The 19,490-nt window shown below is 37.9% G+C and overlaps 1 protein-coding gene across 8 annotated transcripts in view; it reads right to left on the bottom strand.

Moving 5' to 3' along the window:
* FNDC3A (fibronectin type III domain containing 3A) overlaps nt 1-19,490 on the bottom strand; it is a 109,762-nt gene that overhangs the window by 36,230 nt on the left and 54,042 nt on the right. For 6 of the 8 annotated variants that reach the window (XM_020904033.2, XM_070471244.1, XM_020904032.2 and 3 more), the window contains 2 exons: nt 13,085-13,161; nt 215-452 (listed from right to left, as the gene is read on the bottom strand). In XM_020904033.2, the coding sequence (XP_020759692.2) occupies nt 215-452; nt 13,085-13,161 (315 nt within the window). Of the gene's footprint in view, nt 1-214; nt 453-6,536; nt 6,622-13,084; nt 13,162-15,924; nt 16,031-19,490 lie in introns of those variants that run through there. The other 2 variants (XM_020904038.2, XM_020904039.2) reach the window with 2 other exon arrangements.

The following is a 19,490-nucleotide window of genomic DNA, read 5'->3' as shown; positions in this document are numbered from 1 at the left end:
ACATATACATGTATCCACTCTTTTTTAGGTTCTTTTCCCACATAGGTCATTACAGAGTACTGACTAGAATTCCCTTAACACAGCATTTGAGTGACAGAAAATTATTGTGATAGTTACCATTTTTTTCTTTTATATAATGTGATAATAGCACCTATTATATCCAAGCAAAGAACAGCCAACCCCACAAAACAAGAATACTTTCTAGATGTCTTACCTACATCTCCATACACTTGTGAAGACTGATACTGTGGCATATACTGTGTTGCCATGTCTCCAGCTCCGGTTACTGGTGAGTACATGTGGCGTGGTGGAGGGGGTATCATGGCTGGGACTGGAATGAAACCGGGCAGAGGAGGGTGTGGAGAGCGATGGATGACTGTGTGACCACCAGGGTGAAACTCTGGTGCCTGAGGAACCACAACAACTCTTCGAACACCATTGTCTTCAATAACCTATAAAATGAACAACAGATTAAATGTTTCTTCCATAGGACGTAAGCAGTTTTTTCCAGATATGTGAGAGGAAGAATTATTACACCGATTAGAAGTTAATTAAGAAATTTTACAGAATCAACATGAAAAGGTTTTATTAAATACATTACATACATGTGAATTAGCACTGAACAGCATGAAGTTGTTTTTGTTATACAATGCAATATAAATCTTAAAACACTGACAAGATTAGCTAAATAATAATATCCACAGTGAGTTACGATATTAGGTATTTATCTTAGGTGTGACATGCATTTAGTGATACAGTAAAAATGTAGCAATGGGACCAAATGTCTCAAGGGACCTTCTGGTTTCAATGTAACAGGGTCAGGAATTTTTTTTTTTGTGGGGTAGGGGAAAAATAAGATATGGAAAGAACAGAAACTGTGAAATAGCAATGGGGAAAAAAACTGGACCCAAACTCCTCAGATCAACTGTATATTGAATTTAGGCATAAAACTCTTAGGACCATGACCAGAACAATTTTGATAGTTGAAGATCCTGTCAAGGGAGGCAAACACCTCATATATTAACTCCCAGTTAAGGAAAACATCTGCGGCTCTAAGTCTTAGAAATCACGTATTTCTACACAGGGGTCACACTGTGGAAAAATATTTTTAAAAATGACAGATTTACTCCCTTTGAACCTCACTGGAACAACAAGAACATATAGGAAGGACTAAAAAGATACAAGATTTTACCTTAAAATTAGAAATCCTTCTATGAGAAGAGTTCTTTATCTTTCAGACAAATAATTACTACTGAAGTATAACAAACATTTAATAACAGAAAATGATTAAAATGTAAAGCAGTAACTTAAAGGCAAATCCTAATATTTTCACATTTTACTATGGAAGAATAAGTTTTACTACACCTAAACAAATAGCAAATTTAGTTATAAACATACGTGCTTGGTAGGGATGTTAGAAAACACAGTTACTTGGATACAGATAAGCCTAACTTACAAATAAATTACTGCTTTAGAAAGAATATAGTTGCTATTAAATAGGCTATTAAACTAACTTTCTCTGCTGAAGTGTGAGACGATTCGTGAGATAAGACAGAACCAGAAGAGCAAATGAATCACTGTCTTGATAACCTAGGTAGAGACTACAACATTTGTTTCCAGCACAATGGAGACCTCATATGCCATGTCTCCCTATTTAACCCAGTTCTGGATTCAAGCCTGGACAACTGCCTATGACTGGTGGAAAGAACGTCCTATCTGGAACACTAGCTGAAGATAAACTGGAATTTGTTTACCATTTTTCAGCCTCTAACCTACAGGAAGGGACCTGAGAGGAAGTCTGAAATGGATTTTAAGTGAGCCAAATCACAGTGTCTGCCATTAACATACCACTTTCACCTTTATCAACTGTCTGACTCACAAATGTTAAATGACCCCCACTGCTGATAGGATTGCATGGTACATACTCTTCAACCTAGCATTCCATCTGGTTTCAACCTCTCATTATAGCTGTGATCTTTCTTCCACACCAAATTCTGAACCCTTCATTCCAGTCAGGCTGGTATACTAAAACACCTATCTTCATACTTACCTGCATATTTCTTTATCTTGTACTTTGGCTTATGCCATCTTCCCTCTTCATTTTACTTTCCCCCAGTCTAAATCTATGAAAGTCCCATCTATCCTTCCAAATCTAGCACTAACCACCTCCATTCATTAAAAAAAAAAATTTGTTTTTGAACAAAAAGATAGTGGTAATTCAGCAGAGAAAAAAGCTGTGACATGTTCGTGTGGGCACACACACTCACAGGGGCAGACAAACATGACAGCAAAAGTCAATTATTTAGCATGCTGCAAGGTGATAAACACTATGGAAAAAAAACAACACACCAGGTAAGGCGGATCAGAAGTACCGTAAAAGGGGAACAGTTGTAGTATAAAAGAATGATCAGGATAGGCCTTACTGGCAAAGTGAAATTTGAGCAGAGATGTGAAGGAATTGAAGGAATTAGCCAGGGAAAAATCTGAAAGACTGTTCTGGGAAGAGGGAACAGTCAGAACAAAGCCTTTAAAGTAGGAATGGCTAGGAGGAAGCCAGTGTGACTGGATCAGTGTAAAGGAGGAAAAAAGACAGAAGCAGATGAGATCAATAGACACAAAATGGTAGAGATGATGGCCAAGTCAGGCAGGTTGTCCTGTATAGGCTATTAAGGACTTACATGTACTCAGTGAAGTGGAGGACTATCACAGAAACAAGTGGTTCTCATCAAGGGGTGATTTTACTCCTTAGAGCAATAGTCTTCAACTTTTAGGAGGACTGGTTTTATGAAGACAATTTTTCTATGGACTTAGGGTAAGGATGGTTTTGGAATGATTCAAGCATATTATATTTATTGTGCACTTTATTTCTATTATTATTACATTAGCTCCACCTCAGATCATCAGGCATTAGATCCTGGAGGTTGGGGACCCTGGTTGTAAAGGACATTTGGCAGTATCTGGAGTCATTTTTAGGGCTTCCCAGGTGGCACTAGTGGTAAAGAAGCTGCCTGCCAACGCAGGAGACCTAAGAGACACAAGTTCAATCCCTGGGTCAGGACGATCCCCTGGAGAAGGGCATGGCAACCCACTTTCAGTATTCCTGCCTGGAGAATCCCCATGGACAGAGGAGCCTAGTGGGCTACAGTCCATGGGGTCACAAAGAGTCAGACACAACTGAAGCGACTGAGCATGCTTGGAGTCAGTTTTGGTTGTCACACCTGGAGTTGGAGGTACTAACTATTTAGTGAGTAGAGGTCAGGGATGGCGCTAAATGCCCTACAACACAGAGGACAACCCCCCCAAAACAAAATATTATTGGCTTACACTGTTTATGGTGCCAAGATTGAGAAGTCCTGATATACCCTTACATTTAACAGGGTTACTCTGGCTGCTGAGTTGAGGATAGATTGTAGGGCAAAGCCAAAAATGGGGAGATCATTTAGGAAGTCATTGTAGAAATCTAGGCAAGAGATGGTGGTGGCCTGGACCATGGCGGCAGCAGTGGAGGTAGTGAGAAGTTGCCCACATTCTGCGTACCTTTAAAGGTAGAACAAGATTAGCTGGTAATTCCACTGGAGAAGTGTGAAAAAGTTTTGGAGTGATGGTATTTCACCAACAGTGAAAGGGAAAGCTATAGGTTAGAACAAGTTACTTTAGCAAAGTAGGGAGAAGATCTGGAGTTTTAGGTTTTGCACATGTAAGTTTGGTAAGTCTATAAGTGGAAATGTTGAGTAGGCAGTTAGAGAATAGTGGTCTGCAGTTCCAGAAAGATAGGAAAGGACAAATAATAAGGCAGGAAGAAAACTTAAAGAGTGTGGAGTCTGGAAGTTTGGTTAAGTATACCAGGGAGAATGGATCGATTTTGTTAAGTGTCGCTGATAGGTTCAATAAGATGAAGACTAAGGACTGACCATTGGATTTAGCAATTTGGAAGTCACAGGGACCTTGAGAGAAGTTTTAGCATAATCATAGAGGCAAAGCCTGAGTGGAGTAGATTTAAGAGAGAAAGTGGGGAGGAAAATTAGAGAGATAAATTTTCTCACAATTTTGGAAAGTTTTCCTGTAGAAGGGAATATGTAGGGTGGTAACTGACAATAGAAAAGTCAAGCAGCTTAAAAAATCTGTTGCTGTTTTTAGTGGGAGCAATTACAACATGCTGATATACTAATGAGCATGATCCATCAGAGTAAGAAACTGATGATGTAGGGGAGAGAGAGCTAGAGTAATGTCCTTGAGCAGGCAAAAGGAGAGGACAGTCAGGACTCCAGCTGGGGCACAGGATTTAGACAGGAGCAGAAAAGTCTGTCTTTGATCTAGATGAAAAAGAAGTACGGACTGATGAAATGAGAAGGTAGAGAATGTAACTTCAGATGCTGATAAGAGATGTGGGGTTAGGAGTCTGTAGTTTTCTTGATTGCTCTCTGTGAACCCTTTCCTAGATACCAGAATTTCAGTGTTGTCTCCTATCAATTCTATTGCATTTATTCTCTATCATCTGTTTGGTATCCCTAACACTGTAGTACTTGTTAATTTTCCAACATGTCTTACTCTATAATTTAACTGTAAATTTCTCAAGGGACATGTGTTAACTATTTGATCCTCAAAAAAATGCTAAAATAGGTAGCATTATTATTTCCATTTTTTTAGATGGTGAAACTGAGGCATAGAGATGTTAAATAACTTGCAAGGTCACACAGGCAGTAAATGGAGGAGCTAGTAACTGAACTCAGGTAAGCTGGCTTCAATTTCATGTTCTTATTCATTTTGTCGGCACAGAATCCACAAATACCTGCCTCCTAGTGCCTTTTTAAATTTCACAAACACAAGTGAGATCTCATCAGTTAAAAAAGAAATGGCTAAACTGCTTATGAAATTAAAACCACTTTTCTGCTGAAAAAGAACACTTCAAATATAAAGATAAGCTGAGGGAAGGGAGACTGGGGAGTTAATTGTTTTAAAAGGTTGTGAAATGAATACAAGAAACCTGATTTAAAATAGTCTGGAAGCCCTGAAGAAGGGGAACTCTCATGCACTACTGTTTGCTGTCCCTTGCAGATTCTAGCAGGAATCACATTTCCCAACTGGAAGGAAGCTTATTTTATATACCCCAGCTGGAGGAAGGAAAATTTTTTTTCTGTTTAGTATAGCTAATGAGAAGCTACCACAACTAGCCTAATCAGAAGCATCCATAACCCTCAACTCTCTTTCCTCCAATGGACTTTGCTCAAAAACCATCTCTTCCCGACTCCCCTCTTTTAAGAATGGTCCTCTTCTTTGTTTTGGGAACTTGTCTATGGTTTGCTGTAGTCTGCATGTCCTGCACTGCAATTTCTCTGCTATTCCTGAAGAACATCATTTTGCTGTTAACTATATATTTTATTTTTAAGGCTGATAAGGTACAGAGTTCAGTTTTGCAAGAAGAAGAGTTCTGGGGACAGATGGTAGCGAAACAGTGTGAACGTACTTAATACCACTGAACTATACCTTTAAAATAGTTATGGTATATTTTTAATGTGTATTTTACCACAGTTAAAAGAAAAGAAAAGAAAACAAAACAAAGATACAGAGATTTAAAAAAAAAAAAAAAGAGCCAGATCAGGATCTAGAGGGTGTGGAGAACTCCACCACAATAAATCATCCGAGCAGCCAGTAACTTCAGAGTGAGGCCAGAGACCTCAAAACGATCCGCCTAGTTTCTAGCTGCCAAGAAATAGCCAAGACACTGAATTTTACACCAACAGGGTACAATGATGGCAGAGATTAAGATAAAATCAACAAGTTCTGAGAAGGAAAAAAAGGTGAAATATAGTCCAAATTAGTCTATGTTAAAAAAATTAAAGACGATGAGATAAATGGAAATATCAACACAGTCTGACCACCTAACCACATACACCATGCAATATCTAATTAGACAAAAGCCCTGTTTTGTTTCCTTCACTGAACACAGACATAATTGAGAGGGGCTGCAGAGAAAGTTTTTATTTACTGATATTTTATATTGTGCTCCAGAATGGACATTCCGTGACAGATCCATTCTGTATCCTGTTTTCTCCCCAATAAGTGGTACGGTACATGTAGTGTATGACAGATGCTCAAAAAATATTTGTTTGATGACTGATATGACCAGAAATAAATGCTATTAGTTCTACTCGAATCTCCCACCCCCTCTTAACAATAGCCAACTACTGTGGTTTTGTGACTTCTTCAATTCCTACAACCTTTGCTTCCCACTACTTCTAGCAACCTACTTCTATTGCATCATTCTGAACTACTCCAAATTTAAGCTATTGAAGAGTATTACAGATATTTCTGGCCATTCATCTCACAGATTGATCCAACATCTAATCAAGCACACAGCAACGTAAGCAACTACAACCTTTCTCTCCAGCTCTTACTGTGTCTCTTCATCCTCATCGAAACCACTAAATCCCCTTTCAGTCTCTTACACTGCTGTCCATCTGTTTTGGTTGTCCTTTCCAGGAGAGACAAAGACTGAGATTAGACTTGTTTGTACAATCTTTGAAAGATTTACTAACCTCATTGCTGCGTGCTGACATAAAGGCACAGTGAAATACCAAGTCCAGCTCAAAGGAGTAATCTGAAACTTTTCATGAAGCTGACAATGGTCCTTTCCCCACATTATGAGATCTACAATCCCCTCCCTGTTAGATACCCTCTCATCACCATAACAACCCACATTCCATAAAAAACAAGGAGCCATTACAGAAAGGCAGAAGGAGAGAACTTTTGGTATTACCTTTCAGGAGTCCCATTCAGGTTAAGTCTACATTATTTTCTTGATAATTCATTATCTTCATCACTAAAATATCAAGTGTTATTCTGAGCTGCAATGCCCTTAGGGACTACAAGTTGTTACTATCTGCCAGGAAACTAAGTTCCTTCTAGACCTGTCACCATATGCTTTCTGTGTCATCATTTGTTTTCACTGTTTTTGTTTACTGTACTGTTTCTCCCTTTGGTGTCTGAGTTCAGCTGGCACATATTTCTGTCTCTATGCAGTATGTCAAATCGCTCATAAATTTCCCTTTCTTATTTGTTAAACTGTAATAATCAACTTCATTAAGGTTATGTCTAAAATTATGTCTGTAATTAGAGAAAAGGCTAAGGGGAAACATACTAAATGTTTACAAAGAGTATCTCTGGGTTATAACACTCAATGGAATTTTTTCCCTACCCTTTTACATGTTTTCCAAGTTTTCCATGTAATAATGATCAGAAAATGTCCAACTATATTTGTTCTTTATCACTAAATATATTTCCCATTGGCTTGCTTGAAAAACTAATATTCCTTGACATTTAAGCTTCTGGTGAACAATTACATTTTACTTTATGTGTAAAATTTTAATTAATTTTAGGTTTCCCAATCATATTGCAAGTATCTTATGGTTAATAAAAATTTTTTTAAAATGATGATCCCTTTTTCTGATCCAACAACAAAAGCTATGTAACTAAAAAATTAAGTCTGACTATTCTCATTACTGCTAAGTAAAATGCTGAAGTATCAGAGAAAGAAGGTACAAATATAAATTAACAATATTATAGAACTCTTGGATAAAGAAGCAAAGAAAGTATAACAAAATCGGCAATTTTAACAGCAACTTTGGGCTTTGCAAATTGCAAATGAGAAAAACAGAACCAATGAATCCCCAAATTACCTAATATATAATACCCTGTCTGTTATTCTCAAAAGTCAAGTTAAAATATATGTGAATTATTGATAAGTGCACGTCTGAAGTGCTTCTAAACTTAATGCATTCGTACAAACATAAAAAATTTGAAGGCTGATTTATCCTTGGTAAATCATGATTTCTTCATTTTTACTTAAATTTTGATCTTCATCTAAGATTGTTTATCTTTTGAATCTTTCATTTTTTGGCCTCAATATGCTCTTTGGTTTGTAGCATGATTGCTTCCTCAGTAGTAGAGCTAGAGAGTCCCAACAGTGGATTTTAATTTTTTAAAATTAAATTTATTTATTTTTAATTGGAGGATAACTGCCTTAGAACACTGTGTTGGTTTCTGCCGTACTGGATTTAAATTTTTGCAGTCCTTGCTTGCCTGACCAAATGTTTTAGGATATTTACATTTGCTGAATCCTGTTTGTGTATGTACTGAATTACATGATGGTATAGCAAAAACATTACTTGACCCTCCTTTGATCACTGGCCTTCAACAACAGATACACAGTAGGCAGGGATGGAGTTGATAAAATTGCTGCCCCAAGAGAAGAACAGTGTACAGAAGTCTAAAAAGAGACTGCAGATGACAGCTATTCCTGGATTTAGTGTGTGTGCTCCTTAGTTCCCACTGAGCCAAATACAACATGCACTTTATAATAGCCATCTATGTGTCTTAATGTTTGGTTCAACTCCCAGCTTCTATCTTTGCTAATAAAATTATGTTTGCTTATGTGTCAAACTTTGGACAATTACCAAGCTCTTAGCTGTGCCAAGAACTTGGCTCTTGGTAAGTATTTTCTAACATGAGAAATTTTATATGTCAGGCAATAGAGGTTGTACTTCAACAGTGATGTCAAAATGTTAGAATTCATTCTTACACACTAAGTACTTAAATTATTTCAATAATGATGAGACTAGATTTTTGTCTTTGGATTAACACTATGTGCTTAAAAATGATACATTTCCTAGAGACAATGATTACTGTTAAAGTTCATTCACTTATTTGACAAATATTTATGAAATACATACTATATCTGAGCTACTACAGAACAAAAATAATAAAAGGTACCTCCACACACTCACGGAACTTAAAATCCCATATAAGAATATATAGACACACAATTATAGTATCAGGTACGTATATGTAACTAAAGAATGGTACAAATAACTTGATCTAGGTTCTCAAAGATGGGTAGAATTTCAAAAGGCAGAAATGAGGGAATGAATAACATTCCCTGGATAACAGCATTAAGAAAACCATAGAGAAGGCAGAACATTAAGTGAGCATGTGAGTAGTCATGTTTGGCTGAAAAAAAGATAGCTGATTAGATTTATCAAGAGAAGAGTACAGAGACAAACCAGAAAAGAACCGTGTTAAGGCCTTATGTGTCAAGAAAGTTAGACCTCACTGAGTGGCCAAGCCAACTAATGAGCACAGAAGTGAAAAAATTAAAGAAGTTATATAGGAAGATTATTTTAGTGGCTCTTGCCCTAAAAATACAGCACCTTGGACTTCCCTGGTGGTCCAGTGGTTAACAAACAATGTGCTTCCAATGCAAGGGGTGTAGGTTTAATCCCTGGTTGGAGAACTAAGATTCCACATGTTGTGTGGCATGGCAAAGTAAATTTTAAAAAAGATATAGAATCTCAACTTGGATGATCATTTGATTGATTTACTAGCATTTATTGAGCCCTTAATACATGACAGGCACTGTACTCAGCACTGAGGAAATAAAGATGAATGAGAATTCTGTATGATCTAGTCTTATGACCTCTCTGACCTCACTGTTTACTATTACTCTGCTTTAAGGACTCAGTCCAGCCACAACAGCCGCCTTGTTGTTCCCAAGCATGCTCTCATCTTAGGCCTTTTGCACCAGCTGTTTCTGTTTCCAGAATCCTCTTTCCCTGAATAAATGCTTGGGCTAACTCCCAACTGTCCTTCAAGACTTGGTTCAAAGGCACCTTTCCAATGATGCCTAGTCTGACTACCCTATCTTAAAATGTAACTAGCCCTGCTTTCCTTCTTTTCCTCCCATTTTACACACCACCTAATACATTATATAATTTATCCATTTATTATGATTACTGTTTCCTTTTCCCCACAAGAATGTAAACTACAGAAGTACAGAGGTCCTTGCCTCTTTTCATTCAAGCAGTGAGAGAGTCCCTAACATATAAGAGCACTCAACACATATCTGTTGACCACTGTTAAACACAGGAACTGTATGAATTCATAATCTTCTCTTCTCAGGAAGGGGAATTTATTAACTAAACAATGTGAAAAATTTGTTCAAAGAGGGATATACATAATGTGCTATGAGAACCCAAACGGAAAGGCACCTGAAAAGGTTCAAGGAAAGTTAATTCTACAATTGAGAAGAGCAGAAATTTGCCATAAAAATGAAAGGTACTGTTAGCTGAGAGAAGAGCAGAATACCTACAACTGCCTTTGAATAATCTGTCTTAATCATCTTTATGTCACTAGCACCCAATACAGAGCTTGGCACATGATGCCATTCAACATGTTTGTTAAACTGAGTTATGCTAGAGAGAAAAAACTAGGTGATCCTCTTTATGGAGATGCAGAAAGGTCTGAGAAGGAGCAACCAGAGAAGAAGGAAGAATCAGGATAGTATTACTTCAAGAAAATCTGGGGTAATCTGGGATAAATCACATGACTGTTGTTTCGTCGCTAAGTAGTGTACGATTCTTTGTGACCCTATGGACTGTAGCCCACCAGGCTCCTCTGTCCATGGGATTTCCCAGGCAAGAATACTCGAGTGGGTTGCCATTTCCTTCTCCAGGGGATTTTCCTGACCCGGGATCAAACCCAAGGCTCTTGCATTGGCAGGCGTACTCTTACCACTGAGCCACCAGGGAAGGGTCAAATGTTTAGAGGTCAAAGAGGACTGTCGCTGTTCAGTCGCTCAGTCGTGTTGGACTCTTTGTGAATCCATGGACTGCAGCACACCAGGCCTCCCTGTCCTTCACCACCTCCTAGAGCTTGCTCAAATTCATGTTCATTGAGTTAGTGATGCCATCCCATCATCTTGTCCTCTGTCATCCCCTTCTCCTGCCTTCAATCTTTCTCAGCATCAGGATCTTTTCTAATGAGTCAGTTCCTCATGTCAGTGGCAAAGTATTGGAGCTTCAGCTTCAGCATCAGTCCTTCCAATGAACAGCCAGGACTGATCTCCTTTAGGATAGACTGCTTGGATCTCCTTTTAGTCCAAGGGACTCTCAAGAGTCTTCTCCAACACCACAGTTCAAAAGCATCAATTCTTTGGTGCTCAGTCTTCTTTATGGTCCAACTCTCACATCTATACATGACTATGTTTCTAACAAATGTTTAGAAGTCAAAGAGGATTATGCTGAAAAAAGGGCTTTGGTTTGGTGTATACCAGAGAGTAGATTTAGTAGGGTAAAAAAGGCAGGCAGGCTAAGGAGTCAGTGTGCTAAACAAAAGCAGAAATAATGAGCAAACTATTCTTCTGGAAAGTTTACAAAGTACTTTCAAATATGAAAGAAAGTCAAAGTAGTAGTCACTCAGTTGTGCCTGACTCTGTGAACACATGGACTGTAGACTGCCAGGTTCCTCTGTCCATGGGATTTTCCAGGCAAGAATACTGGAGTGAGCTACCATTTCTTTCTCCACTTTCGACTATGTTATCTCATATATGTTATCATCTTATCTTACAGTGAGGACACTGAGGCTCAAGGAAGTTGATTTGTCCAAGGCCATGCAGCCAGCAAGGGTTTTAAAAATGATACGGATCCAGCTTTCTGACTCTAATTCTCATACTATTTACATTCTCCCCAGCATCATGGTCCCTCTCTGCTGTCATTCATATAGTGGGGTAGGCTTCAGATAGTGGCAAGTGAATCTACCACAATAGCCCACCAGTATTTTGGCATAATCAGGGAGGATATGAGAGGCTCTGAAGAAAATTCCAAGTATAGGGGCTTTGCTGGTTGCTCAGTGGTTAAGAATCTCTTATTATATTAAGATATAATATATCTTATATGATATATAAGATATATCACGTATATATATCTTATATATATCTTAAATATCTTATAATATAACATTATATCTTAATATTATATATTTAATATAGTCAAATTATATAATTATATCAAATATATATATTTGTATATATATTTGTATTTGTACATATGTATATATGTATATATATACACACACATATATTTGTATGTGTATTTGTATATGTATATATATATTTGTATTTGTACATATGTATATATATATACACATATAATCAAATCATATACATTACATATCTTTATTATATACATTACATTATAATATATATCTTATATATCTTATGATATAACATTATATTTTAATATTAAAAATTTAATATAATCAAATATACATTAATTATAATAAATATAAATTTAATATATGTTGTTATATTAAGACTCTGCCTTATTATAATGCAGGGAACATGGGTTCAAGCCCTGGTCTGGGAAGATCCCACATGCAGCCTGTGTGCTGCAATTACTGAAGCCTGTGTCCCTGGAGCCCAGGAGTGGCAATAGGAGAAGCCACTGCAAGGAGAAGCCTGCACATAGCAACGAACAGCAGCCCCCACTCACAGCAACTAGAGAAAGCCTGCGTGCAGCAACGAAGACCCAGCACAGCCATAATTTAAATAAATAAATACATCTTAAAAAATTTTCAAGTATAAATTCAGTGCTAGGATAAGAAACTGGCTACTTCCAAAAAGCTTTTGAAGCAATGAGTGCTGACTACATAGAATGTCAGTAGCAGATATTGACACCTATAGATTTTACAGTTTTACTAAGTTTGCCTGTGCAAATAAGTAAGCTATCCTTTTTTCTTTAAGTCAGAGCCTTGCAACTTGTATGTAAGAAACAGCTACAGGTGTTCGGTGATACTGATCCTGTCAGCCCTTAGGGCTGCAGGTCTACATCTCTTGTATAGACCACAACGTGCCATCCAATGATCATGGGCACCTGTAAACGAGTGTAAAAAAGGAGCTGGACGCACTGGCTTGGATTACTTTTAAGTAAATGGTTAATTTTAAAATGTAAGCATGGGTGCCTTTAAACCTTATGATATTAAGTATATTATTCACATATCCAAGGAGATAAAACTCTAAAATTAACTCTTGATTATAATTCAACACCCAAAGACAAGGCCAAATGATGAGTGCTACTAACCTAATTTCTCCTCCTTTCCAAATAGCACTGAATGTGCTAAAATATTTGAAATAGATTTACCAAAGATACACTATACTGGGTAATAAGCTTCGGCATCTAAATTTTGTTTGCATTCAATAGTAGCGTTATGATCGCTAACACACACATGTGGACAAAAGTAACACAGAACATACCTGTGGGGCATAGCCAGGAGGCACGTAGATCGGAGGCACAGAGCCATTTGGGGACATCATTGGAACCTGAGCAGGACCTGCACAGATCACAGAAGTCACGTGTTAATCCTGGGTTACTTAATGAGCAAAAATTGAAAACAATTTGAATTGCATTTTGAATGCTTCATTTTAAACTAAACCCTTAAACTAATAGTGTATAACCATGAAAAGAAATTCAGATGATTCACCTGCTAAAAAATAGAAGTGTTTATCCTGTAAAGGGCACTGACTGCTCTTTACCTACAGTGGTGTTTTTCAAACCTGCCTGGTGATGGTAACAGTCACCTGGGGGGATTTTTAAAGCACACAGGGACTTCTCTGGCAGTCCAGTGGTTAGGAATCTGCACTTCCATTGCAGGGGCAGCGAGTCCAACCCCTGGTCAGGGAGCTAGAGATTCCTGTTTAGTACGCTTACAGTAAATGGGGGTCTTGAATCAGTGTGCTTACAAACATCCCAGGTAATTCCTGTGCAAATTTTGCAAATTAAGAAACACTGACCCAGTGGAAAATCAAACCAAACTTTGCATATAAAATCAATGAAAAATACAAAAGGCAAAATTTGAAAAAAAAACAATAGAAAAAAATCAAGAAAAAGTCAAGAGGAAGAAGCAGTAAGAGGAAGAATAGTCAGAAATTTGGAACTTGTTTTCTTAGGGCTAAAAATTTCTTTTAACCCTATAGTACGTAAGTCATGCCTTTGGGGGCTTGAGAACAGTTAGAAAAATGGAATACACAAGTATTTACCCAAAGAAAACTTTTTTGTTCCTTACACTGAAAAGTCCTTTAAAAAAAAAGAAAATTCAGCTGTCTTATTCTACATTTCCTTTCATTTTTATAGTGATATCCTTCCCTAACCAACAACTTTTCAAACAGTTGTTTCATATCTAAGGATATATTTCTACTATGTATTTAGTAAACACTAAAATATCATGTATTTTTTGGCAACTGATGTAACGAGCTTTAAGAAATATGCTCTGATGCTTCTAAGGACAAGTAAGGCCTTCTTTATTTTTATATCCTTGGAAAATAAAAACAACAAAATTTTTCTACATCTAAGTCAATGTTACCTATAAATTTACTAGACAATACTTGTGAAGTGCTTTATACCTCTAGGCAAGAGAGGCTTCATCCAAAACTCACCTTTCAACTTCTACATGCTGGACTCAAGAAATGACAGCAGTTTTAAAGTTATGCTGGTTTACTTCTGTTAGCTAATTTATAGAAAACTATAGCAAGCTAACTTTCTGAATCCTGAGATCTGGCTTAGAGATTATTCACAGTGTGTGAAATTTAGCTGAGAACCAGAAAGAGAATTCATTGAAAACTGTTATCTGTAATCTTAATAAAGGAAATTACTTTGTTGAGTTTCTACTGTATGTGCCAGAGACTGGTTCCTTGCATATGTGGTCAAGTTTAATCCCTATTTCAAGTTATCAGAACAAATTTTTGTTTTTTAGCCATCAGAGTGAAAAATAAGTTATTACCAATTACATTTAATCTTATAAACTACATAACTGCTTTGGGTTGCTCTTCTTTCACTAAAGATATGAATATATAAATACTAAGTAGTTGCAATTCAAACCAAACATACTTTGAAAGCTGCTAAGTGTTTGTAATTTAGTAGTACAAAATTCTACTTTATTCTTTAATTATATCTAAGTGTGATTACTGAAGAGAGCACAAAACAAACCTAATCGCAAACCAGCAGTAAACCCATAACTAGCTGCAGTCCAGGAATAATGATTAACTCATATCCCTATGAAGTAATCCTTTCACTTTACCAAGTGAATTTTCTTACCCTGAGGAAAAATGGTACAAGGTTAGATTTTTTTCTTTAAAAAAACAAACAAACAAAAAGTTCATGTATAGCATTATTTAATATCTAAAATACTGGTGTGAAGTAACATATTTACAGCACCATTTCTGTTGCTATTCCTGTCTATAGTAGCAAAACTCCAAAACCTTGCATAACCTGATGATGCAGAAGTTCCATCACCTCCTTAGTTCCACCAATATTTTTTAATTTAGGAGGTATGAAAAGATTAACTGCAAACTCTTGATTAAGGGCAGTGAGGGAGCTCCTGTCCCAGCGAAGAAGCTAAGTCTGTTACAGACTGTACCATTAAACACACATCTGGCAGGAGAGTAGCTGTATCTGAACCACTGTAGATCCACCAAGTAACTCCTTAATAATATATACGATTTTAGCAAAATCTACCACAAATCATACACCTATTGATTTTTAAGGGCATATATCCTTTTCTAAAATCTTGCATAAGAGTAAACAACTCTATTTACCAATTGCCTTAAGAAATTTGAGAAGCCTCAATTCCTTAAAAACTGCCATCAAGGATTTAGTAAAGACGGTATTTCATCTAGTAAAATGTCAACTCTTTAAATTTTTTCCTTAATAGTAGACATTAGCAGACATTTGATTTAAAAAAACAAAAGATCTGCCTGGGTTCAAATTCTTAACATGCAACGGGCTGCTGACGTGCCACACATTCTCTTTACTAGCAAGCTTTCACAATGGCTTCCAAATAATCTGATGCCAATTTGCAGATTTTAGTTGTAAAAAGAAAATCCTAGTAAAGGCTCTGGAAAGGAATATTCTGTGGAATGTAAAATCAACCCAACTCTAAACAGAGTTAATCTTTTTATAACTACACGGCCACAATGTAAAATTTTTACAGCGACAGAGCTGGCATCTATTGAAAAAACACACGGCATGACTTTAGAGTAATACAATACTTGCTACGTTTTAAAATAAAAGCAGAATGTTCAAAACCAGTAAAGCTTACCACTCATTTTGTTTTTACAGTAGCAGCAGAGAACAAGAAAATCCAACAAGGAAACAGCGTAGTACACGTTAACAGCTTTAATTGGAGAACCGCGGTTGCTGCTTTTTTTTTTTTTTTGCAAAGCTACGAGGAAAAGATCCTTTGACCGAGTCACATGATGCCGACCACGTGACCTGCAGTGACCCGCGGAAAGGGAAGGGGGAAAAAAAAAAAAAGCAAGCGTTCCTGCTGGCAGTGTTTGGCATACAGTAAATGATTAAAAGATTTCTACTGATTCTGCCCTGGATTTGAAAATTTTCAGACTCCTTTATGAACCAACTCAAAAGCGCATCAAGACATTCACGGAAAAATAGAACCTGATGTAAAATAACTCCCTTTGTTCTCATCTGCCTCCGGTAACCCACAGGCCTGTGTGCTAAGTCGCTTCAGCCGCGTCCGACTCTGCGACCCTTACGGACTGCAGCCTGTTCTGCTCCTCCGTCCACGGGATTCTCCAGGCAGGAAGACTGGAGTGCGTTGCCACATCCTTCTCCAGGGGATCCTCAACCCAGGGATCGAACTAGCGGCTCATCAGCCTACTGCACTGGCAGATGGGTTCTTTACCATCAGAGCCACCTGGAAAGCCCTACATACTAAGTCCAATTCTATTACCCCAGCTGGCTGCTTTTCATTTATAAGTTTTAGGATACATGTAACACTAACTTAGAAGATTCACTCCGAAATGTCCTTGTGTAACCTGATGCACTCTCCATACTCAACCCTTAAAATTCCTTTGAGTATTGTGGGCAACCCTTAAGGAAAGCCCACAGTACACAGAAGAATTATCTACAGAATACAGGCTTGATCAACTTGTTCTTTAAACATGGGATTTCTATTTCAGACTAGCATTTAACATCTCAAGTTAATAAACGCTCTTTTTTTTAAATTACTGGTTTTACTTTCTTTTCTTCTGATTTTTTCTTGTTGTTTCTAAAGGTTTAACCTGGACACTAATACAGATACTTGGTAGATGGCATTCTCACTCATGCTCATGAAATCTGAAAAGACAGGTCATGATTGGGGCTTGAAGTACTTTACTCAAGCATGTATAGAGACCAGAGAGAAGACTAAATGTTCAGTTATAAGAGAAGGGAGTAAGACTGTAAGAACTTTGGAGGGCTTTTCATTACTTTATGGTGCTGTGTAGTTAAGGAAACTTATTTATAGCTAATACAAATATACAGGTAATGATAATGACTGTGATTTGTAATAAATTGAACAGTGGAAAGAAAGTGGATTTTGGTATCAAAGATGTAAGCTTTAACAACAGCGTCAATATTTATTAGCAAGGCAATTTACTGCTCTTCTATGAGACTCAGTTTCCTTCTATAAAATGGTTAAAACAATCAACTTCATGGCACTGCTGTGAGAATCAAACTAGATAAATTTAAAGTACCAAGTACACTGGCTGGCACCACTCAATAAATGATAGTTATTATTATAAGAATGGCCACTATAGGGCTTCCCAGGTGGCTCAGTGATAAAGAATCTGCCTGCCAGTGCAGGAGACAAATGAGACATGGGTTCAAGCCCTGGGTCAGGAAGACACCCTGGAGTAGGAAATGGCAACCTGCTCCAGTATTCTTTTGCCTGGAAAATTCCATGGACAGAGGAGCCTGGTGGGCTACAGTCCACGGGGTCACAGTCAGACATGACTGAACACACACACACACGTTTGAGAAAGTAATAATGGACAGGGTACTATTCAATGTATTACATGTGTTAACTCAATCCTCACAATAACTGAAAAAGGCATCACTTATAGGTAAGGGAATTGAAGCAGAATGCAATTAAGTAACTTGCCAAGAGCACACAATGAGGCAAAGCCAGGATTATTTTAACAATAAGGCAATATTTTAAACATATATAAACCATCTTCAAAGACTCAGTCTTCCAAAAGCTGGAAAAGAACTGGTAAGGGATAACCTGGAGGTTTCAATAAATACATGCCAGACATTTCAGAGGAGATAAGACATCGATGTATCATTCTCACTAGTGGGGAAGGATAATTGTTACCTTCTAAGTCCCACTAAAACGCAAAGCTACCCTGAAGAGCATAGCTTAATACCTTAAAGTCTCCTGGTCTCAACAGAATCTTCTCATAAATGTTGGATTCAGGCTCCCAGTAAATCCAATCATGCCTATGATCTTTAGCCCCTAAACAAAAAGCAAGTCCCGGCAGCCCACTTCCTCATTTTGGCTCACGTTCTCTCACAGCTGTGTTTCCGTTTCTTGACTCTTTCTTTAACTGATGATCTTCTCATTTCTTCCCATTGTGCTCACTGGAACATTTTCCTTGTTATAAACTCCCCTAGATCCTCAACGTTTTCACAGAACACCTGCTGATGGGCTTTCTTTAAATGAAACCCAGCTCGCCTCCAGGACAGCTTTCCAGTAGCTGCTGGGAGCAGCGGCTTCTCATTCTCTCCGGAAGTAGGCTCCAGACACCCGAAGGGCTGCTTCCCAACGCCACTGCCGTTACTGCTTCATGCTTCAGTTTTTCCTTGAGATTATGCCATAGTAACACGTGGGAATACCCCACCCTCTGCCCTTCTCACTGCTGTCATTTACTGAGAACTTCGGCACTGTGTTTGCAGTGTCTTTCCCAGCTCTTGCGCATCAGCAAGATGACTTCCATGTCCAAGAAAACCTAGCTTATACCTTTCTTGAACTCTTCTATTCTGTTTTTAGTAACGCATGTTCAATGATATATCCTAGAATTTATCACTTAGAGTTCCACTATAGGATCTCATCTTTGAAATGTTAAAACTTTCATGTTTCAACCTCTGGTAACCGTATCTATCTTTCATCTGACCAGTTCTCTTTCTTCTACAACATTAGGTCTTCCTCATAGTGATCTCCTGTTTCTCCTGATCCACCTGTGTCTTCATGGCCTGATCTTTTTTCCCATCCATGTCTTCCTTTTACCTCCCCTTCACTAAAAATACCTTAGACCTGAACTGTAGAAATCAAATGTTATGTGGACTGGCATATTTATGAATTTAGTTATATCTAACCTTAACTGAGCCATCAGCACTGTTCAGGAATCCTTTCAGGAATTTATTCCTGGGTAATAAACTTATATCCTGTTTTCTACAGGGATTATCAGAGATCCCCACCACTCTTTAAGGATGCCCCCCAGTTCAACCTCAACTACGTATCTCAGCACAAAATTGAACTCTTTCAATGTTGTTTACAAACTCTTCTCACCTCTTCTATTTTCAGAAGAATCCCTGTCCTTTCACACTGTATTAAAGCTATCTCTCCCCTTCTAGTCTTGATCCGATCTCCACTTCCTCCTCTACTGGGGTCTGTCTTCAGTTCAGCCCAGTCGCTCAGTCGTGTCCGACTCTTTGTGACCCCATGGACTGAAGCACACCAGGCCTCCCTGTCCATCACCAACTCCCGGAGTCCACCCAAACCTATGTCCATCTAGTCGGTAATGCCATCCAACCATCTCATCCTCTGTTGTCCCCTTCTCTTCCTGCTCTCAATCTTTCCCAGCATCAGGATCTTTTCAAATGAGT

The sequence above is a fragment of the Odocoileus virginianus genome, chromosome 8 (assembly GCF_023699985.2).
Source record: "Odocoileus virginianus isolate 20LAN1187 ecotype Illinois chromosome 8, Ovbor_1.2, whole genome shotgun sequence".
Taxonomy (NCBI): Eukaryota; Metazoa; Chordata; class Mammalia; order Artiodactyla; family Cervidae; genus Odocoileus; species Odocoileus virginianus.
This window is presented reverse-complemented; position numbering and strand designations above follow the sequence as displayed.